The 22,601-nt window shown below is 35.4% G+C and overlaps 3 protein-coding genes across 3 annotated transcripts in view; 2 read left to right on the forward strand and 1 right to left on the reverse strand.

Moving 5' to 3' along the window:
• PCOAH_00048900 (KIR protein) overlaps positions 1 to 22,601 on the reverse strand; it is a gene marked incomplete at both ends in the record, with an annotated part of 44,805 nt that overhangs the window by 22,109 nt on the left and 95 nt on the right. The window contains 5 exons of the mRNA XM_020061673.1: positions 8,094 to 8,337; positions 8,539 to 9,273; positions 17,817 to 17,981; positions 18,169 to 18,993; positions 21,763 to 22,533. Coding sequence (XP_019917384.1) covers positions 8,094 to 8,337; positions 8,539 to 9,273; positions 17,817 to 17,981; positions 18,169 to 18,993; positions 21,763 to 22,533 — 2,740 coding nt within the window. The remainder of the gene's footprint in view (positions 1 to 8,093; positions 8,338 to 8,538; positions 9,274 to 17,816; positions 17,982 to 18,168; positions 18,994 to 21,762; positions 22,534 to 22,601) is intronic.
• On the forward strand, positions 1,753 to 2,936 carry PCOAH_00048920 (KIR protein; the record flags this gene model as incomplete). The annotated part of the gene is made up of 2 exons (XM_020061675.1): positions 1,753 to 1,764; positions 2,154 to 2,936. The coding sequence occupies 2 exons, from the start codon at positions 1,753 to 1,755 to the stop codon at positions 2,934 to 2,936; spliced, it is 795 nt and encodes a 264-aa protein (XP_019917179.1).
• Positions 14,578 to 15,983, forward strand: PCOAH_00048930 (KIR protein; the record flags this gene model as incomplete). Its single annotated transcript, XM_020061676.1, has 3 exons — positions 14,578 to 14,598; positions 14,785 to 15,534; positions 15,717 to 15,983. 3 exons carry the CDS (start codon positions 14,578 to 14,580, stop codon positions 15,981 to 15,983), a joined length of 1,038 nt encoding a protein of 345 aa, XP_019917446.1.

Below are 22,601 nucleotides of genomic sequence, written 5' to 3' on the forward strand. Positions count from 1 at the left end.
TACATCATACATATATGAAATATTACATGTGAACACATTGTGTAATTATCTATGTTACATAAAAAGAAGAAGAAGAAAGAGGACGGAACAGGAAGGAAAAAAAGGGAAGTGGGGGGGAAGAAGCAAAGAGCAACCCCCTCCAAATATTATATTTCCCTTACCGTTGATTTCACCATTTTTTATGTTTGTATATTTTTCTTCTGTTGAAAATATGTATATGGTAGAATTTATGTTAAAATATATGCTCTTCCTTATATATATATTTATACATAGAATGTGTTCATGTGTGCAGGTATATTTTGCCTGTTTGTTCAATCATAAGTATAAAGAGAAATATGGTAGGTGTTTTATCTTTTTTTTTTTTTTTTTTTCGAATAATATACATTAATGCGTAAAGCAATGTTAACACACTATACACAAATATGCATCCAAAATTTATTATATGTGCACATATGTAATTAAGGTAGAAATAATAAATGGGACAAAGAATGAAGCCCCCAAAAGAAGAAGTCGCACAATGAAACAGGAGGAGAAGAGGAGCAGAAGGAAGATGAAAGGAAAGAAAAGGAAAGAAAAGGAAAGAAAAGTGAAACTCTTGAGTTATCTGCACTTATCTTACCTTTTCAAACCATTTTTAACCTTAAATAAAACTTTCACAACCTTCGTTAACCTTTTTTGAACCCTAAACACATTACACCATTTTAATCCTTCCTGAACCTTCTCCAATCCTTTTCAAACTTCTTTAACTTAAACAAAGAAAAAAAAAAGAAAAAAGATACATTAATATGGAAAGATGTAATATATATGTCAAAAGAAATGTGAAAAAGAACTCATGTAACTTGGTGTGCACATCTTCTTCTGCATGTAAGTGTATTTATTTATAATATGCACACATTCAAGGAGAAAAAAAAAAAAAAAAAAAAAGGAGAAATGAATACAATCAATATACAAAATATAATATGGATTAAAGAAAGGAGGAAGTGTTCAAATGGTATAATACACACATTTATTCCTATAAATGTGCGTATTATTCACTATATATATTAATTCATGTGTACACCTCCAAGAAGGAGAAGTATTCCATACACATGAACTATATAACATGTACGTTAGAAGTTTTTAATGATTTTTCTAACAATAATAGAAGGGAAACATGGACTTACAATATATTACATTCTTAATATGTTCATTTTAAAAGGTCGAGGGAGGAAGGTTGCATTCTAATATATATGGTTAATAACTGGTGAGAAGCGCATGCCTAAATAATGATAATGGTATCATGTTCTTCGAACAATGTTCTTCGAAGAACTATGCATAAAAACACACCATACCATAGTATAGTGAATAAATAAAGAACGTGTGTAAAAAGTGTATCCTTGTTTCTTTTTTGATTTCACTTCGTTGCCTTTATTTTGTTATTTCAACATATATAGTTGTTTATATGTGTATGCATTAAATATATATATATACATATGTAATGATTATGATACGTACACATGTAATGGTAATGTATGCTATAACTACTACTACTATTATTATTCGAAAAAAATTAGAAGTCTAATATGTTGTACGTATGATTTTTCACACAGAGAGAGTGCAAAAAGTGCAAAAATTTCACACATTTACCATCATCATGAAACAAACGCAGAAAATTTTTTGGCATACACTTCCCTTCCCCCTTCATATTGAATGTACGAATAAACAGAAAATTTCAATATATAACTTCATTATACATATACATAAACTATAACAATGTCAGAAACGGTAAAGGAAATAATATTGGGGGGGTTGCTCTTTCCTCCTTTTTGTGCAATGCAAACAGAAGTACATAGAAGGAAGCACATATAATATTTTATGTACATGGTGTGATTGTGATGTAGTGTAAAATAAGGAATGCAGGAATGTGAAAAGAATAAATGTATACATATGTACATGTACGTATATACATATATGTATATATATAGTTATATATATATATATGGAGCATTATATGCGTGCACTATTGGAATGTCCACATTTTGTATATGAAATGTCCACACTTTGAATATGCACTTTGAATATGCACTTTGAATAAAGTGTCTGCTTTGGATATATATATATATTCCTCACTCCTCTTCCTCCCATCCCTTCTTTGCCAACAATTACATTTATAGAAAATAGATTTGGAGGAGTTATTACCCTCATGGACCCAATTCTATGATAAATTCGAAAACAGCGAGGAAGACTGTTCCAGTGGAAGTAATTGCGATAATAATAACACGGCACTAAACTATTTAAAGCCTAAAATAGGACAAAGTGATAAAATACAAAAGGCAATATGCATTGCGTGCAAAATGTATAAGGCAAGTATGGGTCCCTTCAAGGAAGTAGTCTGGCATTTCTTCTATTATTGGGCAGGGGACAAATTATCAAAGAGTTCTGTGCAGAAAGAACTTTTCGGAGCTGACATAAGTTCTATGTGTGGACATATAAATAATTCCTGTGGTAATCAGCAATGTGGAATTCCCGATGAACACATTAACCAGAACATTTTCACCAGTAGAAAAACATTATTCGATTTCTGGTATGACTGTGAAACTGCGCAAGCATTGTTAGATCATAGTGCGTCCCTGGATTTTGACAAATGTGAAAGTTACGTAAAAGATGTCGAAGCAGCACATAAAGTAATGCAAGCATATTGTCAGACCAATTCTAGTAATGATAAATACTGCGAAAACTTTTGGAATTCACGTGGGAACCACATTAAGGGCAAACTGAACAAATTGGAATCTGCATTAACAGCTGCACGAGAAAGAATAGCACAGGAGGCAAAATTAGCATCTCTTCAAACAGACAAAGCTATCCGTGCTGCTACTACCACTTCTTCCCTTTCTTCCATCATCGGCACATTAGGAATGACAGTCGCTCCCTTCTTATTGTATAAGGTAAAGTTATAATTAAAATACTACTATAACTAGTAGTATTTCCCCCCCCTTCCTTTTCCTTAGATCTCCTTTCCTATCCTTCTTACCTCCACCCTAACAACCCACCTAACACAACATCCTTCCACTTACCGCCCTTAACAACCTTCCCTTCCACGTACCACCACCCTAACAACCCAAACACCCTTCATTCTACAACAGCAACAAACTTCCATCCTACCACTCTACCACCTAACAACCTACCTAACACAACCTTCCTTCAACCGACCACCGCCCTAACAACCTTTCCTTCCCTTCAGTATAAACCATGGTCTTCCTGGTTTAGTAACCACACTTCTGGAAATGGAGGAAGAAGGAGCACAAGAAAGAGAAGATCCACTGAACGTGACAACTTTGACGATTTAACAGACACTTCAACTGTAGGATTCACAGAAAGTTCGGAAACAAGTTCCACAATAGACAATTCTACTACCGTTCGTTCTACCGCCTACATAGGACAACCCACGAGGGGAAGAACAAATAATAATAGTACGCCGGGTCGCGGGATGGTAGGTTATCAGAACATGTAAACACCAAGGAAGGAAGATGAGGGGGAATGTGTTTCCTTCCCTTCCCCGTCCCTTCGGATGAAGGGAGGAAGGCATAAATAACCATGAGATTTATAAAGTGTAAACAGCAAAATAACCTTTTTCTTCTGCCCCCTTCTTTTTTCATCCTTTCCTCCCTTCCCCTTCTTTTTTTTATTCAATTTTAAGTACCAAATTGCACCAAAAAAAAAAGAAAAAATGCCCTGGTATAAATTTTGTCACACAGAAAAAATTGCGCAAAAAAAAAATAAAAATTGCCCTAATATAAATTTGCACACACAGAAAAAATTGCACCAAAAAAAAAATTGTCCAAAAAAGAAAATAATGCCCTAATATAAATTTGTCACAAAGAAAATATTAGACAAAAAAGAATTGTCCAAAAAAATTGGTCTAATATAAATTTATGTCACGCAAAAAAAATTGTACAAAAAAAAAAAAATGCACTAATTTGTCGCAGAAAAAATTGCAAAAAAAAAAAAAATTGTCCAAAAAAACAATAATGCTCTAATATAAATTTTGTCACACAGAAAAAAATTGCTCAAAAAAAAAGAATTACCCAATAGAAAAAATGTGCCCTAATATAAATTTGTCACACAGGAAAAATTGCAAAAAAAAAAAAAGGGAGGGGCTACCTCTTTTTCATTTATGTGGAGAAATGAATACGTACAACACTGCGCAGAGTGTATGATACCTACTCTTATGTTATACACATCTTTTAGATGTGCAGTTCATATATAAAGTGCAAAATTACACAATGTTCTTCACAGAAGAGAAAGAGGAAAGTTGCGTCTTTTCCCCCTTTACCAATAAGGAACATGGTCCATTCTATCATAAATGGGGAAGGGGCACCTTCCACTTTTCCTTTGGGGGGTAATTAATGTAGTAGTTGTTTAGGAACTTATTCCTTTTTAGTTATTCCATAGAATATATTTTTGCAATAAGTTCATTATACCTAATGCAGGAAGGGGGAAGTTGAAATTGTATACGGTAAATATTGGGGAATTATAGTATATGCAAGGAATAGGATGTTCGTATGCCGTTAAGTGTTAATGTATAGAAAGTAAGCACATATATCCATATATATTCCTCCTTTATATATGTAAAGTGCCACATACCAAACTGAACACAACAACACAAGCACAACACAGCAGTAGCAATAAATATTTAAAATATTAAAAAAATTCTGAACGAATCACACATCCACACATATTCAGCACCTTCCACATGTATTCCACACATTACACACATATTCTATATACTACCTCCCACAGATTTTTTCCCCTTTAGCATATTCTTCCACTTTACATATTCTTCTCCTTTGCACATATATGTCCATCCCTTATGCATATTTCTTCCTTCCTCCATGAATATATATATGCACTGTAGAATATTGATAATTAAGTAACATATGGGGGATAGAAGTGATCCATAATATGGAATGAATGTACGTATTCTATGAAGAAATTCTAACTGTGCATATTCACGGAGGTGCAAAATATATTTTTGAAGGTAGAGTAAGGCTATTTTAGAATTTTCCCCTTAGGGAGGGGGGAAAGGTAAATTATATTTTAAAAAAAAGGGAAAAAATTGTATTCTGAGGGGAAGGAAATGTAAAAAGGAAGAATATAATTGAAAAAGGAGAAAAGATTTTAAGGAAAAGAAAAAAAGGTAAGAAAAAAAAAATAAGGAACAAAGAAGAGGAATAAAAAATAATCATTAAGGTTTTTACACATACAGAAGTGACTAAACAATGAATACCCCAGGAGATGTATATAATACATGGAATGATGATAAAGGAAAATGTACATGCTGCAGAAATGAGTGGGAACCTATGATGAGTGCATTTCAGAGACAGCTGAAGAATCGCATTGACCTTTGGGTTGACTTAACTAGAATGACCAATGCTTGGTGCCAAGTGAAAAACATGAAGGACAATAAAGAATGGGGACCTAAATATTGCCAATATTTCTATTATTGGCTAGGGGATAAATGCATCAATAAAGAGGGGGTAAAGGACAGTAACTTTTTGAGTGTTATGAGGGAAATATATCAAATACTGCAGAGGGAAATTTCTGTGCCTAATTGTACTTCTCTATATAACAATATTGAAGTGGTGACCCACTTCGAACAAATGAAAATCCTATTCGATTTTACAAACAATTACGACGCAGTGGGAGATTGGGGAAATGATGTTAAATGCAAAAAATTCTTTAAGAAAGGAGGATGTAGCGGGGACGACTGTAAGAGGAAATGCAAAGGAGACTGTGGTAAAACATGTAACGAAGTTATGCAGGAGCTTGTGGAAGTCTATAATAAAATGGACAAAGATTGTCCATATACTAATGATCCGGATGATGAGACTGATTATTGTAAAGAATTCCGTGAAGTATTCACGTGCACCATTCCTAAAAACCTGCAGGAACTGACGAAAAAATTAGGTAGTAAATTACAGGTTGCAAAGAGGATAAAGGATATGTGTAGCAGCGAAGGAACTTCATGGGGGGAAGAAATCGAAATAGAGGAAGAGGTCGAAGAGGGAGAAGTGGACGCCCTGAAGATAGAGGAAACTCAACCACAACAAGAAACTCCTCCTGCAGAAGGAACATCAGGTGCCACCACTGGTGTAGTAGGTACACTAGGTAACAGATGTACGATCAAATGTATCATTGCAGGGAAAAAGGAGAGAGCATGCAAAAAAAAAGAAAACACATGTCACAGGAAGGAAGAACATACATCCCCTACTAACACTCCACATGCAACATTTTCCTTTCATGTTGTTTGTTTTTTTCCCTTCCCCCCCTCCTTTCTATTATACTTAACCAATACTGTTTTTCCCTCTCTATTATACTTAACCGACACCCATATTATTTTTTTCCTCTCTTCCTTTTTTTGTGTATTTATTATTTACTCTTCAGGTGATCTTCACACTACGTCTGAGGGACCAAGTGGTATGCCGGGGAAAGCGGGTTCTGGTTCACAGGTCCCAATGCAGACATTGGAACATACCGGGGGGGACACTCTACATAGGGATGCTGGGCAAATGGGAAGTCAAGGAGGTCTAGTGGATCCAGCAGCAACAACAGCAGAAAGTGAAGCAGCAGGTGGGACACCACTTTCCACAATTATCCCTTCTGCTGCTGTTGCAACAATCGCATTACCATTGGTTGGTCTCTTTTTTTATAAGGTAATTATCACAATACATACACATTGAATGTTCGAATAATATTATATGCCTGCATTATTTTTATAAAGCAAGGGGGTTGGGGCAATGTAGAATAGAATACATTGTATATAACGCATGTTTTCACCCACCTCTTTTTATTAGTACACTTCTTTATTCCGTGGGAAAAGTAACTCCTCCCTTAAAAGAAGAAGAAGATCTATAGAACAGAGCTCGAATATGCAAACTGACTATTCTTCAACATTTGACCAAACAGAATATTCCACAACAGATGTAACAGATGTAACAGATGATTCAGCAGAATATTCTGCGGAGGATGAGTCAACAGAAGGTTCCGCCCCATACACTACTCATTCCAGAAGGACAAGTAATAGGCGGGAAAGGAATATACGTTATCAAAACATTTAGAACACATTAAATGTAATGTAACTTTGGAATGTAACATTAAATGTGATGTCCCTCCACGGAAGGACATTCATTAAGCATGGCGCATTGTGAAAAGGACATTGTGCGTACGCATCCTACCGGCTCCTTAATTCCTTTCCTTCCTTTTTTTCTATTTTTGCATCCCACATGTTAGGCTATTATTACGATATGACATAATATTTTGCTCTGCTCCTGCTCTTACAATCTTTTCCTGTTATATTTCTCTGTTACATTTTTTTTTTTTTTTTTGTTTTAAGTATTATGACTAATACAATTTAATTTAATTTTTTTTTTTTTTGGCTAATTTTTTTGACATTCTTTTTTTTTGTTGTGCCAGTGTTTGTCCTCATAATATTGATTCTTTTCCGTATACACACGCATGTGTGACATGGTTCAAAATTTGTGTAATTGTAAACACAGTTCCTTTTTTTTTTTTTTTGTAAGAACACACTCTTTTTTTAAGACACTTTTTTTTTTTTTTGTGCGTTGAATTTAAAAAAAAAAAGGAAAAAATTACAAAGACAAAAATTTGCGACAAAAAAATTTAACATATTGTATCGTCAATAAAACAATTATCCCAACGATTCAATGAAATGAAAAAATTTTTTCTCCTCTTCCACTTATATTAGGAACACATGAACGTGAAGACTATAGTACAATGGAAAAGAAAAAAAAAAAAAAAAAAAGAAGGAAGAAGGAAGGGAAAAAAGGAAAATAAGCCAAAGTAGGGAAGAAAGGCTATTTTGTTCCTTACGTTTTATGAATGCTGCAGTTCTTTATGTTCCTTCCTTGGCGAGGAGGCATTATGTGCTAATTATAATTAGTGAAGGGGTATATTACATGCAAGGCTCCATGGAAGATTCTACATGCGATGGTAAGCTATATCTCTCCTTCGTTCCCCATTCCCCTGGTGTTGTTGTTCCCTTCGTTGCCTGTGTTGGCTTTGCTGCTGCCTCTGCCGTTGTCGCGGTTGCCTACTATTTGGTGTTCGTCCCGTTCTTCCTGTTCTTGTGGACGCTGTAGTATATGGGGAAGAATATAAGGTAGAACTATCTGTGGGACCTCGCACAGTGGAATCTACAGTGGTGGAACTAATTGTTGAACTGTTTTCCATTGTGTATTCCGTAAGCGCATCGAAGTTGCGTCTAAGTGCTCCTCTTTTTCTTCTTTTATTATTATGTCCAAAGGAGTGGTTTCGTAATCCAGAAAATAATGGAGTATGCTGAATAAAGGGTGGATGGAAGGATGTTAGGGTTACGAGCATGTACCGTATATATAGAGCGTACAGCTTACGCTTTTTCCTTCCTTTCTTCTTTCCTCATTTATGATTGTTCAGTATAGAGTAGTGGTCATAACCCACTTAGGTTTCCTTACACCCCCCTGTGATGGTAATTATGTACTCATAATTATGTTAATTACTTACTTTGTAAAGAAGAAAGGCGACTACTGGTATTCCTATTAGTGTGCCTACTGTTGAGGAAATGGCTGGGATGCTTACTCCCGAAGAGTTAATTTTTGCTCCCTGCTTAGATCCTGCTGCTTCAGGTAGTGATGTGCATTCGAGATCTTGCAATTTCTGACCACAGTAATCTTCCCCGTTCCCATTCGAATTGAACCAGGAGCAGTATTGATCACTACTACCTGCTTCTGCGCAGTACTTCCTAACAGTAGTACATGCTTCACTAACTTTCTGCTTGTACCTTAACCAATGGTTCAAACAGTCGCGATCGTCCTGGTTCAAATACTTTTCTACATCTGTATAATTGTAATAATGGTCGAATACTACTTTCCTATGTTTGAAAGTGTCAGCGTCAACATCTTTGTATGTAATTTCACATTTATTTTCACCAAAATAAGTTCCTAGTGTATCGTATATATCTCCCAGTACTTTTGATACACTATTCCCCTTATTAGTGTCTACGATATATTTTCCTATCCAATGATAAAAGAATTGACACCATACATCATCATCAGACATCTCCTGCTCCCTTTTATCACATGCGTAACAGTAAGCACCCATGAATTTATCCGCAAAAGAAGTAAGTCCTGAGTATGCATTTAATTTCCTTTCCAACGAACTCCTCAACCCTTGGGCCCCCCCAATAGTAGAGGTACATGCGGTCCACTGAGCACTATCGAATACATTGTAGAATTGGGTCTTTGAAGGTAATTGATCCAATTTCACTTTCTGCAAATATATTCTCCATAAAAAAGTAAAAATGTGTAAGTGTACATGTTCCTTCATTTATTTTCGGTGATTCTATTATATTATATGCATGGAAGTTTGACGCACATCACATATATGTGTACATGAAACATATTAAACAGGCAGAAGAACAACATAAAATTCCTTCTTTACCCCTCCTGACATGGTTTACGTATATTCCTCTGTGTATATAACAAAATTTGTGGTCATGATTTTTCCAGCACATTCAAACAAAGTGCATATGTGAACATTTTGCTCCGTTCCCTATGATAATTATGAAGGACCGTATGTTACTTTTTTTTTTCCTCCTTCTTCAGTTCTTCACATAGGTCAATTTTAAAATAATGAATAACCTACCACATATATTTTTATGTGTATCCAACTGTTCCATATATAATTGGTGCAAAATTAAAAAGGAATTAAAACAGAAGAAAGAGGAAATTGTACAGTACGAGAGGGAAGAAAAGGAGAAAATTTAATCTTCACATGCACATGTGCTCATTCATTATTATTATGGGTTGTTTATGATGGTTCTCGATGTTGCACACAATTATTTTGCACCCTTCCCATTTATTATGCGCGACTAGATGCCAATTCATTTTTGGGGTAGAAAATTCTTTACCACACTGTTCCTTAATGTTCTACTGCTATTTTAAAGGAAGGGTTGAAATTTATTAGTGTATGTAGTATATGCATAGAAGGTGTTACTTTCCCCCCCCTTTTTTGATTGTGTGTGTACACTTTCCCTTCTTTTGCTTGCCATTCTTTTTTTTTTTTTTTAAATTTTAGAGGTGATAGACGGATATATTTTTTTCTTATTTTTTTTTTTTTTTTACACATTAAAGGTGAAGTGAAAAAAAATTACTTTTTCAGAGTGGAAAACACGTAGCAGTCAAGCCAAAATGGAAGGCACAAAAGAACGATCAACCATTCCAACGAGCGTATATTTTTTTTTTTTTTTTAAAAAGTTATTATTTGGGGAAAGCATACCATACTGAATAAGTTGGCGCATGAGTAGCCAAAAATATGAAGCATGAAAAAAAGGGGGCCTATTTTAACTGTTCCAAGTTTATCAAAATGGAAGTAAATTAAGGTATACCCCTTTGGTGCAATTTTCTTTCTGTTGTGATAGGGATCCTCCTCCTGTGGTGGAACACCCAAAACGAAGTTGCTAGCTTTTTTTTTTTTTTTCCATCAAGAAAAAATTAAAAGAAAAAAAAAAAGTCGAGACCTGTTCAACATTGTTTTTACACTTGCATTAATTTACACCATGATCGGAACTTCTTCCTTACACTAACACAAGAAAAAAAAGAAAAGTGGCGCAACCACACCACCACTTCACTATGAAACACTGTTTAGGGTGTTATATAGTCCACATCCAACAACTGTCAACAGTACAAAATGTAGTTTCTAAGAGCAGTGTGCAATTTGTTTTACATGTTGTGTAGTTATTTATTTATTTATTTTATTTATTTATTGTTTGTTTATTTATTTTTTGTTTGTTTATTTATTTTATTCTGTTTTTTGTACGCCACATAACACAGTACCATTCTTCCTGAACTTACCATCTTACCATTCTTTCCCATTTGTGTATTTAATAATTAGTGTAATTTCACGCATATATAAATGGAATATGTGTACATGTCCTTAATATAGGTTAATTAGGAATTATACTTTATACAGCGAAGAAAAAATAAGTATTTTAGAAAAAGAAGTAAGAGTTCTCTATGTATACTATGGAAAAATAATCCTAAGAAGATGTGAAGATTATATATGGGTACACTCAAAGATGACCATAAAATTGGAGCCCAAACATTAAAATAAGTGTATTGTGCACAGGAGATCGCATAAAATATACGGGAAGAAAGGACAAGTAAGATAAGGAATATGACATATATGTGTTTTCTCAAATAACCATTTCCCTATGTTCAATTATTAATACTGCACATATGAATAATGTATACATCCGTGTAATCTGAGTTCACGAGCAGCTACACCTTACAGTACAGGAGAGAGCATAAATGTTAACTATGGAGGAAATAAGAGTCTCATATATGAGCATAAATAAATATATATATTAGTAAAGCAGAAGGGCAGTCAAGAGTATATCGCAAGATGAATATGTATCAGAAGTAAAAGACTCAATATAGAATTATTTTAAATCAGAACATTTTAACATATAAAGGAAAAATGGAGCGTCTGGTAAGTGAAAGAATAATGCCCGTGTAATGTGTTCTACGCAGTGCATTGAATCAATATGTACATGCATAATGTGATGTCTATATTTCACTAATTACATTTATAGGGAAGAATTCCAAGTGCACTCCCCTCCGACTTTGTATATGCGAACTTCAATAGAACCAGAAGGAATTGTAGGTGTTGCGGAAAGGGGGGAACAATGGAAAGGGAATTAAGTAGATTATTAACAAATTGTAGGAATGTAAGGAATGATATAATGAGGGTTATGAATGGCTGGTGCGAAGTACAAAGTATGGAAAAAATATCAAGCCAAAAAAGGAGGGAATATTGTAATTATTTTTATTATTGGTTAGGGGATATATGGTTCAGGAATTTAGATGAAGACAGTTCATTCTCAGAAGCTGAGAATGAAGTGTATGGAAAGTTAAATAGTAAAATCCCAGTGCCAGAGTGTAAAATCTTATATAAAAATATTATCAAGAAACATTTTGGTCCAATGAAAGCATTGTTCGATTATAATAAAAACTATGAGGATATGAAGAAGAAAATAGATGGTAGTGACGAAACCTATAAGGCGAAATGTAGAAAATGTGTACAGGGTGCTGCGGAGGCCTACAAGAAAATGGAAGATCATTGTCCATATGTTAATGATCAGGATGATAAGATTGATTACTGTGAAAAATTTCGTGATGTATTTACGTGCGAACGTATTTCAGAGCTGAAGGAACTTATGAAAAAATTAGGAATTAGCACGAGGAATGTAGAGGAAACGAAGGGTCGCTGTGCCCCCGCGGAACCTGAGCGCAATGAAGAAAGGGAAGAAGCTGAAGAAATGGGACATCACGATAGTGCTCAGCAGAAGAATGCAGAAGCTGCAAAGGCTGTGCAGTCCCGCGGTGGAGAGCAGGAAACGGAAGTGGTGAGAGTTACTGAAACCCAAACGCAAACTACCGAAACCCATACAGTAGCTACATTGGCTAGGGATGGTAGTCCACAATCTTCAGTTCGGGCAGTTTCTCCGGAGGAGTCTCCCCAAGTTTCTAGGCATCAAGATGGGGACAATGAATTAAGTGCCACGAACCATAATCCTGAATTAAGTCAAGATTTTGGACTAAAGGAGCCTTTTGGACACGACAACTCTCGGACAGATGTGGCTCTTACCAGTACGGACAACACAGTACCTGACGTTCCTACCATCCCCATCGTATCGACCGCACTGCCAATAGTAGGAATGGGAATCATTACTTTCCTTCTATATAAGGTGCAATTTCCCCGTATAAGGAAGGAAATTTGTGTTTATGTATATAATCTGTATAATCTGTAGTACAATGTACTAATGTTTGTCCCGCTTTCTATATTTTTTCTACATAAAATATAGAATGGGTACTCATGCCGATGCCCATATGTACACAGTATATTACATTCTCCCGTCCCTGTCCCCCTTACTTCAGTACACTTCATTATTCTCTCGGAAAAGGAACTCTTCTGGGAGAAGCAATAAAAAAAAAATGTCACTCAGAAGTGAATTTAATACATCATTGGAAGATACAACAGACGACTCAGTGGACTATTCCACCGAATATTCAACAGAGGCTTTTACAGGAAGTTCAGAAAAAAATTCCACAACAGAATCAACATACAATTACACGGACGATACGGCGGAAAATTCAAAAGCAGATTTAACGGAAGGTTCTACGGAAGAATTTATCATATATGATAGACAACACAGAAGAACACGAAGAACAAAGAATAGAGCAGGTCACCATGAAAGAAATATAGGTTATGGTCGCATGTAGAATATTAAATGTAATGTTCCCTTCCTTAGCAATTGCAAATAATACATAGAATATGTTCTCTATCTGTGGAAAAAAGCATAATGATTTCCTTCAATTGTGAGGTACAATAACAGAAATAATTGTGGAAAATATGACCTCAAATTATAAGTACATAATCAAAATAATTATAGAATATGAATGAAGAAAGGATGGGTCTATGGAAGGAAAGGAAGGGAAGGAGTCTAAGGAAGATGGTCTAAGGAGGAAGAAAAGGATGTCTAACGAGGAGGAATGGAAGAGAGGTCTAAGGAGGAGGAAGGAAAGAAGGGTCTAAGGAAGGAAGAAAGGGATGCTCTAAGGAGGAAAGAAGGGTCTAAGGAAGGAAGAAAGGGATGCTCTAAGGAGGAAGGAAGGGGACTAAGGAGGAAGGAAGGGGTGTCTAAGGAGGACGGGAGGGAACCTTGCTTCCCTGAAAAGGAAGGAAGGGACCTAAGGAGTGAGGGGGTTTAAGGAGGAAGGAACGGAAGGGAACATTACCTTACCTAAAGGGGGAAGGAATGGAGTAAACAGTGCTCCAGTGTGGATTGAGTGTATATGTACCTACATAAAAAAAAAAATTTTTGAAGTGAAAAATCTGAAAGGAGGTATGGCTTATTCTTTGAATGTAAGTAACATAATTTAAAAATTTTTAACTCTTGGAGGCGGGAAAAAATTATATTCTGCGAGGGAAGAATAAATATTAAAAGAAAGAACAAAGGAAAAAAAATAGAAAGAATTGCACACAGAGTACAGTAAAATTAGAAAAAGAAAGAAGGAAGAAGGTCAAATAAATAAGGAGCACACCACAACACACGCTGCTCTTCCTTCCTAACTTACCATCCCATCTTTCTACTTCGTGTATTCAATAATTAATATACTTTACACATATAAAACTGACACGCATATACTTCCCATATACTTCATACATATATTTTACATATGTAAATAGTATATAAATAATATAAACATATATACAGTCGAGGTTAACTGTAAATTATTCTTTAAAAAGAAAAAATATAATATATAAGGAGCACATAAGTATGTAGGGGGAACTAGTTCTTCAGTGTGTAAATAGAAAATTAATATAGAACCATATGTATAAATGAAGCAGGAAGAACAGATGCATAATCAAGGAATAAACACTTCAACGAAGGGGCGAAATTGTATCTATACCGAAGGATATACGCACATATTGGAATGAAATTCTTATGGATCAGAATATTACAGCAGGAGAAAAGGAGAAATGGCACCAGGAGTGACAGCGGTAAGGAAGGTTTTTTTTTTTTTTTTTCTTCTCTTTAAAATGAACAATGCACCAATGTATATATTTCCATACTGTTCCTTAGAATATTGGAATACAGGAACATGTATGGAAATATATACATTTATATTTGGCCAATTCCATCCACGGTATTTATAGGAGGAATGTTTGGATCAATTACCTTCACAGAGGATATATGCAGAATTGAAGAATGCCCACACTTCACATCCGGTTATATCTGAGGATGAGGGCCCGGATCTGGGTTCCCTAGGTGGACTCTTGGAGGGTGGTGATAGTGCAGCGAAATCTGCGATCGCAGCTTGGTATTTAGCATCTAAAAAGAAGAATGAAGGAGGCGATGAGAAATATTGCCACTTTTTTTATTATTGGGTAGGTCAAATGTTAAATAGCTCGAATAGGGATGAATCATTCTCACTGTATGTGAATCTAATATACAACCAATTGGAAGGGGTAAATGTTAATGGCGTCAAGTGCCCAAATATAACTACTACTGACAATGTTACTTGGTCCCTCTTCCAAAAACGAAAAACTGTCTTCGACTATTACCACGACTACGACACCATACAACAACAATTATTACAGCAGGATGGTGATGGTAATTGGTGTGAAAGTACACATGTCGATTATCTAAAAGCAATTTCCTTAGTTTATAATGATGTTCTCACGAGTTGTGCAAATGATAACAATGACCCATGTTGTGTCAAATACAACAGGGAGGTAAAGTCTGCGGCAGGGGACGGAAACGACGACAAATATGAGCTACTGTTGAAACAAAGCTGTGCTGCAGCGGCAACTGAGAAGGAATCGGAGCAATTTACCACATTGCAAGGAACTGATTCCACCACTGCCACCATCCCAATCGTCTCTTCTGTACTCGGAATAATGAGTCTTCCTACCATTGTTTTCTTTTTATATAAGGTGAAATTATAATTATAGTGAAAATGATATAAATAAAATAATTTTTGGTGCATTATTTTTATATATGAATAATAATAAAAGTATAACGAAGTGCCTTCAATTACATATATATATTCTGCGCACATACGTGCCCACCCCTCCTTGTCCATCCTTCCTTTCTTTTTTTCCTTCTTTCCTATTAGTATACCAATTTATTTTCTGGATTACATGGAACCCTCTCCCCTACGAGCAGAAGAAAAAAAAGGGAAGGATCCTTCAGACATGAATTGAACACCTTAACGGAACATGATTCTCTCACTGAATACTCCACAGATTATTCCACAGAAATGAATTCCATCAGAACATATTCCATGACAGAATATTCAGCTCCACCACCGTCCAGCAGAAGAAGGAATAACAGCAACGGACAACAACCACAAAGAACGAATATTAGTTATCATCCTAGGTAAAATGTCTATCCTCCCATCCTCCCTTATCTTTCAACAACTATACGAACCTGCAACGTGTTAAAATACGTTACCACAGAATATTTCACAGAGAGTATATTTTCTGTACAGTTCAGAAGAATAAAATAATAATACAAGGAGTGAGCAAAGACGAAGAAATATCAATTACCGTAGGACCATTGAATTAATGTTCTCTTCCTCAAGAATTATAATGATGTACACTTTTTTTAAGTGCTCATTACCACAGAAAATATGCTATAACACAGTGTCTGAAAGAATAAAAATAATGGAATAAAAAAAGGGGAAATGTGGGTTACTATAGCATATAATGATCTCTTCCTTCAGCAAATATACAGGTACTTGCAATGTTAAGTGAATTATCCGTGATAAAAGTATGAAATATAAAAGAAGAACTCTACAAGAATTCTGAAGTGTCACAAAGAAAAGGAATTGAAAAAAAAAATGAAGTGTAAAAGAATGAAGAAAAAAGGAAAAAGACTAAGAAATATTTTCGAAGAAGGTGATCAAACTCCGCGTAATTAGGCGGGGCGTAATTTGTAAATTAGCTATTTTTTATTAGTAAATTTTTTCTTTTTTTTCATTCCAATTTTGTTTTTTTGTTCATTCAATTATTAATTTTTTTTTCGTAACATCAATATTTCATTGATGGTTTTTTTTTTCTTCTTTCTTTCAACCTGTTTTTTGTAATATTTTATGCCGTGTAATATTGCTTTGCGCGCGCTTGCTGGTGCACGTTGTACTTTTTTCGCACACAAGCGACGGGGACAAGCATGGAAATCCTTTTTGCACGTATCATCATTCACAGTTTTCATTTTAACTGTGTTCACGTTTTACCAGTTTTCATTTTTAACTGTGTCCACATTTTTTACAGTTTTCATTTAAACTGTGTCTACATTTTTACAGTTCACATTTTACACAGTTTTTCATTTTAATTGTGTTCACATTTTGCAGTTCACGTTTTACAGTTTTCATTTTAACTGTGTTCAGATTTTGCAGTTCAAGTTTTACAGTTTTCATTTTAACTGTTCACATTTTTTACAGTTTTCATTTTCACTGTGTTTACATTTTTTACAGTTTTCATTTTAACTGTGTTCACATGTTAACAGTTTTCATTTTCACTGTGTTCACATTTTACACAGTTTACATTTTAACCGGTTCACATGTAACAGTTTCCATTTTACACAGTTTTTCATTTTAATTGTGTTCACATTTTGCACAGTTTTCATTTTAACTGTGTTCACATTTTACACAGTTTTCATTTTAACGGTGTTCACATTTTTTACACAGTTTTCATTTTAACTGTGTTTAAATTTTACACAGTTTATATTTTACAGTTTTTCATTTTTAACTGTGTTCACACATTTTACACAGTTTTCATTTTAACTTTGTTCGTCGTTTTGCAATGTCAGTACGAGTAAGTGCGGAGCCAGGTAGAAAAGCGTACGAAAAAAAAGGAAAAAAAGAAAAAGAAAAGAAAGGAATAAATGAAAAGGAAAGAAAAAAAAGAAAGAAGCGAAAGAAAGGAACGAAAAAAAAAGAAAAAGAAGGGGAAAGATAAGTTTAAGAAGGAAAAGAAGAAAAAAAAAAAAAAAAGAGGGGTCGTTCAATTCCTGCACTGCATGAAGTTCCCGGATACTTATGTCCCCCCGAAAGGGAAATTCCCATCCAGGTGTTCTACATGCTCTGATAGCGTATATTTCTTTGTCTCTGTTGTTGTGTCTGCCTTCTATTAGTATTTGCTCCTGTTCTTGTACCTCTTCTGGGTTGTCCACTATATATAGTAGAACCATCCGTAAAACCTATTGTCGAAGCAACCGTTGAGCCGATCGTGGAATTTGTTATTGAATCGTTGTCTGTGAATGTGTCCCAGTTCCTTGCACCTGATCGTCCTTCCCTTCCATTCCTTCTATTACTTCTACTGGAGGTGCTCCTTCCTCCTCCAAAGAAGGTGTTACTTATCCAGGAAGGTAAGAGATCGTACTAGGAAAGGGAAAAAAAAAAAAAAAAAGAAAAAAAATGGGCATCAAAGGAAGGAATAAAAAAACGAAACCCTGTCAACAAATAAAACACCGCCAATCACCTAACACAACCTTCCTACCACTACCACAGTGCTCACCACCACTACTGCATACATATGTATATAGCTCTATGATAATTGTTACTTTACTTTGTAAAGGAAGAATGCAGCAATTGTTGGTAATCCTAATGCAGCTAATCCAGAAGAGACAGCGACGACCTCTGGACTCATGGTGGATGCAAAATTCAGTTCTAACTTAACGTCTTTATAAACTGTAACTTGCTGGCCTGGTGGAGTTGTTGCTGTTGTCTCATATGTTGACCCATATGATAAGATGAGTGGGTTCTGACCATTACTTAGATCATAGGTATTTTTGAACCACGAACAATATGGGTCATCATTATTTGGGTTTTTTCCCCCTTTGTCACCTTTGCTTTGACAATCATTAAGAACCTTTTCAAATGCTTCTTTAGCTTTGGTGAGGTGGTTGTAATAATCTTGGTCGCAGGAATAATTATAGTGTTGCAGTTTTTCCTTTATATGTTGGTAGTCAAAGGAGAGGTCATCTACTTTTTTCCGATGATTAAACAGGTCCTTGGTGATGTTGTCAGTGTGTGGAGTTGGGCACTTATTACTAATATTTATTTTACTTAACTCTTCGTAGACATCATTCATGCATCGGGGGAATTTGTCAGATGGGTTAGTGAGGTTGCATAGCTGACTCCCTATCCAAAAATAAAGGAAACCACAACGGTCATCCTTATTGGACAAATTGCTTATTTCCATTTTAGGTGCATAACAATAGTTGTTTACAGCTGATTCCTCATAGCTGCTGTGGTTGCCATGCTGCTCTAATTTACCCTTCAGCGTACGTATTACATCCGTTGCCCCGCTATTAGCATCACAGGAATGTTTATCAGCACCATCGAACTTCTTGTAAACATTTGTATAGGAAGGCACTTGTTCCCAATCTTCCTGCTATGAATGTAATGAACAAATTGTATGTACATATATATATGTATGTACATTCCCATGTATATATATATATTTTATACACCTCCTTCTCTCTTAATACATTATATGTACAATATATGTACATTATACGTACATTATGTGTACATCACATGTACAATATATGTACAATATGTACATTATATGTAAGCATACATTATAGTATTTCATTTAAGGATTTTATTTACATATGTACAGTTCAAACAAAACAAACAAACCAACCAAAAAAAAAAAAAAAAAAAATTAACCTTTAGGTATGATGTTCCTCCTGTTGACATTTTACCTTGTGCGTTGTTTTATGTACGTGATGGAATTTATGTTAGAGATGTTGTTCATATATGTTCGCGCATAATGAATGTGTCAATTTTTCGAACATTTTAGGATGGTTATGCTCATAGTTCATGGGATGTACACATATGTTGTACATATTATACATGTAGAATGTGTGAAGTCACTATGTACACTATGTGCACAATGTACACAATGAAAAAGGAAGGGAACATTTAAAATTTGACATACATCCCTTTACTAGTTACATTATTAGTATCCTAAGTTCATTTCATTTGAAGAACATTACATTATTATTTTTATCATACAGTTTATATACTGCGCACACACATATATAGAGGAAGGAAACTTATTTCCAACAAAATATGTAACCATGTGTTATTAATGCCAGTTTTATTGCTATTTCAGAAGGGGAGGGAGTGTTAATTATAATTTTATTAGAACCTATATTAAAGTTTATGCATACAGAGAGTATTCCTTTATCTTCCCTTTCACCCTCTTATCTCTTTAACGAATATATATTAAATAGTTCATTTATATATTAAATATACATTATATACTATTTTTGAGCTATATGTACCCCTTCTTCCTTTCCCCCTAAAAGGAGGAATTCCTTTTCTTTCCACTTCCTTTCGTTCTAAAAGCAAGAATTGTTTTCCTTCCTTTCTCCTTTCCTTTCCTAAACTGAAAAATACCTCTTCCTTTCCCTTCTAAAATGAAGAATTCTTCTCTTTCCTTCCTGCTAAAATGAAGAATTCCTTTTCTTTCCGTTTTTCCTAAAATGAAAAATTCCTTTTCTTCCCTTCTCACCCTAAAGTGAAAATTTTACTTCCTCCTTTTTCCTTTAAAAGATGTAATTTTCTTTTATTCATCCCTTCCATTCCCTCCTAAAATGAAGAATTCCTCTTCCTTCCCTTTCCTTAAAAGTGTAAATTCTTTTTCTTCTCTCCTTTTTTTCATGTATATTTATGATGGTTTAGTTATAATAATAATGCTCTTTTCTTTATTTTATTTTTTTTTTTTCTGATGAGCATTATTTTAGCTTATTTATATGAGGAATGTGCATTGTGTGCCATTTTGAGCTAACCCTTCCCTCTCTTTTTTCCTTCCCCATCCCTTAAAACCCTTCCTTCCTTAGACCATTCCTTCCTTAGACCCTTCCTTCCTTAGATCTCCTTTCCTTCCTTCTTTCGTTATTCCTTCTTTCCTTTCCTCATTTCTTCTTTCCTTCCTTTCCTTCTTTCCTTCAACCTCCTTATTCATTCTTTCCTTCTTATTCCTTCTTTCTTGCGTCCTTTCTTTCCTTGTTTTTTTTTTATTCCTTCTTTTGTTCTTCTCTTACCTTCCAAAGGAGATAACTTATGACAGAAGTACCAATGAAAACGGGAATGGTAGGAAGGTATGGGGTTAGGAGATGGGAAGGGTTAAGCTTGTTGCTAACAACTGGGGAAGGAGAAGGAAGGGTGCCTACGGCGCCCTCCCTCCCTCCCTCGGCCACCTGCTTTTACTGTTGAAGCATCCTCCGCAGATGACGATGTTGTTCTTGTTAACGACGTTTTCGGTGTTGGACACATGCAAGACAAGGGGAAAAAGTGGTCCTCTGTGCGCGGTCCAACATAGGAAGTCTACAGCGTTCCCAAATGGTTGCCATTTCCAGTTGCGGAGTATATGTGCCGCCGGACGCAAAAAAAAAAAAAAAAAAAAGGAAAATTTAAGGAGAAAGAAGGAAGAAAGAGAAGAAAGTAAAAAAAAAAAAAGGGGAGTATAAAAAATAAGGAGCATTCCATCTTTCCACACTGTATATGAACTGTGCGTGGTTATTTATTTATTGCTCCTCCCTTCCTCCGAAGGGGGATGGGAAGGGAAAGAAGAACAATCCCCCATCCCTTTCCCTTCCTGATGTTACATGCGACCATAACCTACATTCTGGCGGCTGAGTGTATTACTATTTGTTCTTATAGCGGATGCCCTTCCTTCTCCTTCTCTGTGGGTAGACGGCCTTGTATATGCAGCAGAGCGTAGTGTGGTGGAATCATCCGCTGTTGTGGAGTCCAGTATGGAATTGTTCTCTGTTGAAATGCTTTCCGTTAATGTATCAAGGTCGTGTCCAATCGTTGATCTTCTTCTTCTATTATTTCTTCCGCTCCTTCCATTTCCAGAATGGTTACCAAACCAAGAAGACCATGGTTTATACTAAAGGGAAGGAAGGTTGTTAGGGGTGTTAGAATGATGATGTTAGGTGTGTTAGAATGGTGCTAGGTGTTTTAGAATGATGGAGTTAGGGGTGTTGGTGGTAGGTGGGTTGTTAGTGTGGTGGTAGGTGGGTTGTTAGTGTGGTGGTAGGTGGGTTGTTAGTGTGGTGGTAGGTGGGTTGTTAGGGGTGTTATATTTTTAATATTTCAATTTTAACTATAATTGTAATTATAATTGTACCTATTATATTACCTTATATAATAAGAAAGGAACAACAGTGGTAAGGGTGAAGGTACCAAAGATGGAAGAAAGAGCCGTGGTGGTGGTGGCACCACGGACGGCTTGACGTAGGTTTGCTTCTGCTGTAGAGGCTGCTCCTTGTGCTGCCTCCGCTGTACGTTGCTCTCTAGATTTTATTTCTGATTTCAAGTCTGACAGTTTCTGTAGGATGTCTGTCTTATGATTTGGCCAAAATTGATTACAGTATCCACCCTCGGTGCCGCCACACTTGGCATCCATAAATTTAGTGGCCGCTTGAACTTCCTTGATGTAAGTGTTGAAGTCCGTATTGTGGTTATTACTATAGTATTGTAGATATTCTTTTATATTGCTGAAGTCATGGGCGAAATCATATATTATTTTTCTCTCTTTGAACTCGTCTTCACCAATGGGTGCACAGTTAATTTCACATCCATGTTGCTTATATGTATTATTTATAGCATTGCAAATAGCATGTAGGGTAAACCCGAATTTGGTTAGTGCATGATTCTTAGATAACATATCCCCTATCCAATAATATAAAAAGCCACAGCGTTTACTGGGATAAGTATTCTTTTGGTGCTTATACATTGCGGATACATAGCATACTGCTCTATTAACTTTGTCAAAATAACTTCCTCCACTAGTATCTGTATTCAGAGCATCCTTTATACCCTCCACACATTCACTTCTATCTGTCTCTGTGGTGCAGTCGAATTCACTATAGAACCCTTTATAGGAAGGTAAACTCTTCACGAAAAGAGTCTATAAATATATAGTTGTCGCAAAGTGGAATGCACATATCTATATACATATATATATATATATGTATA

This window comes from Plasmodium coatneyi, chromosome 13, assembly GCF_001680005.1.
Source record: "Plasmodium coatneyi strain Hackeri chromosome 13, complete sequence".
In the NCBI taxonomy this organism is placed as follows: Eukaryota; Apicomplexa; class Aconoidasida; order Haemosporida; family Plasmodiidae; genus Plasmodium; species Plasmodium coatneyi.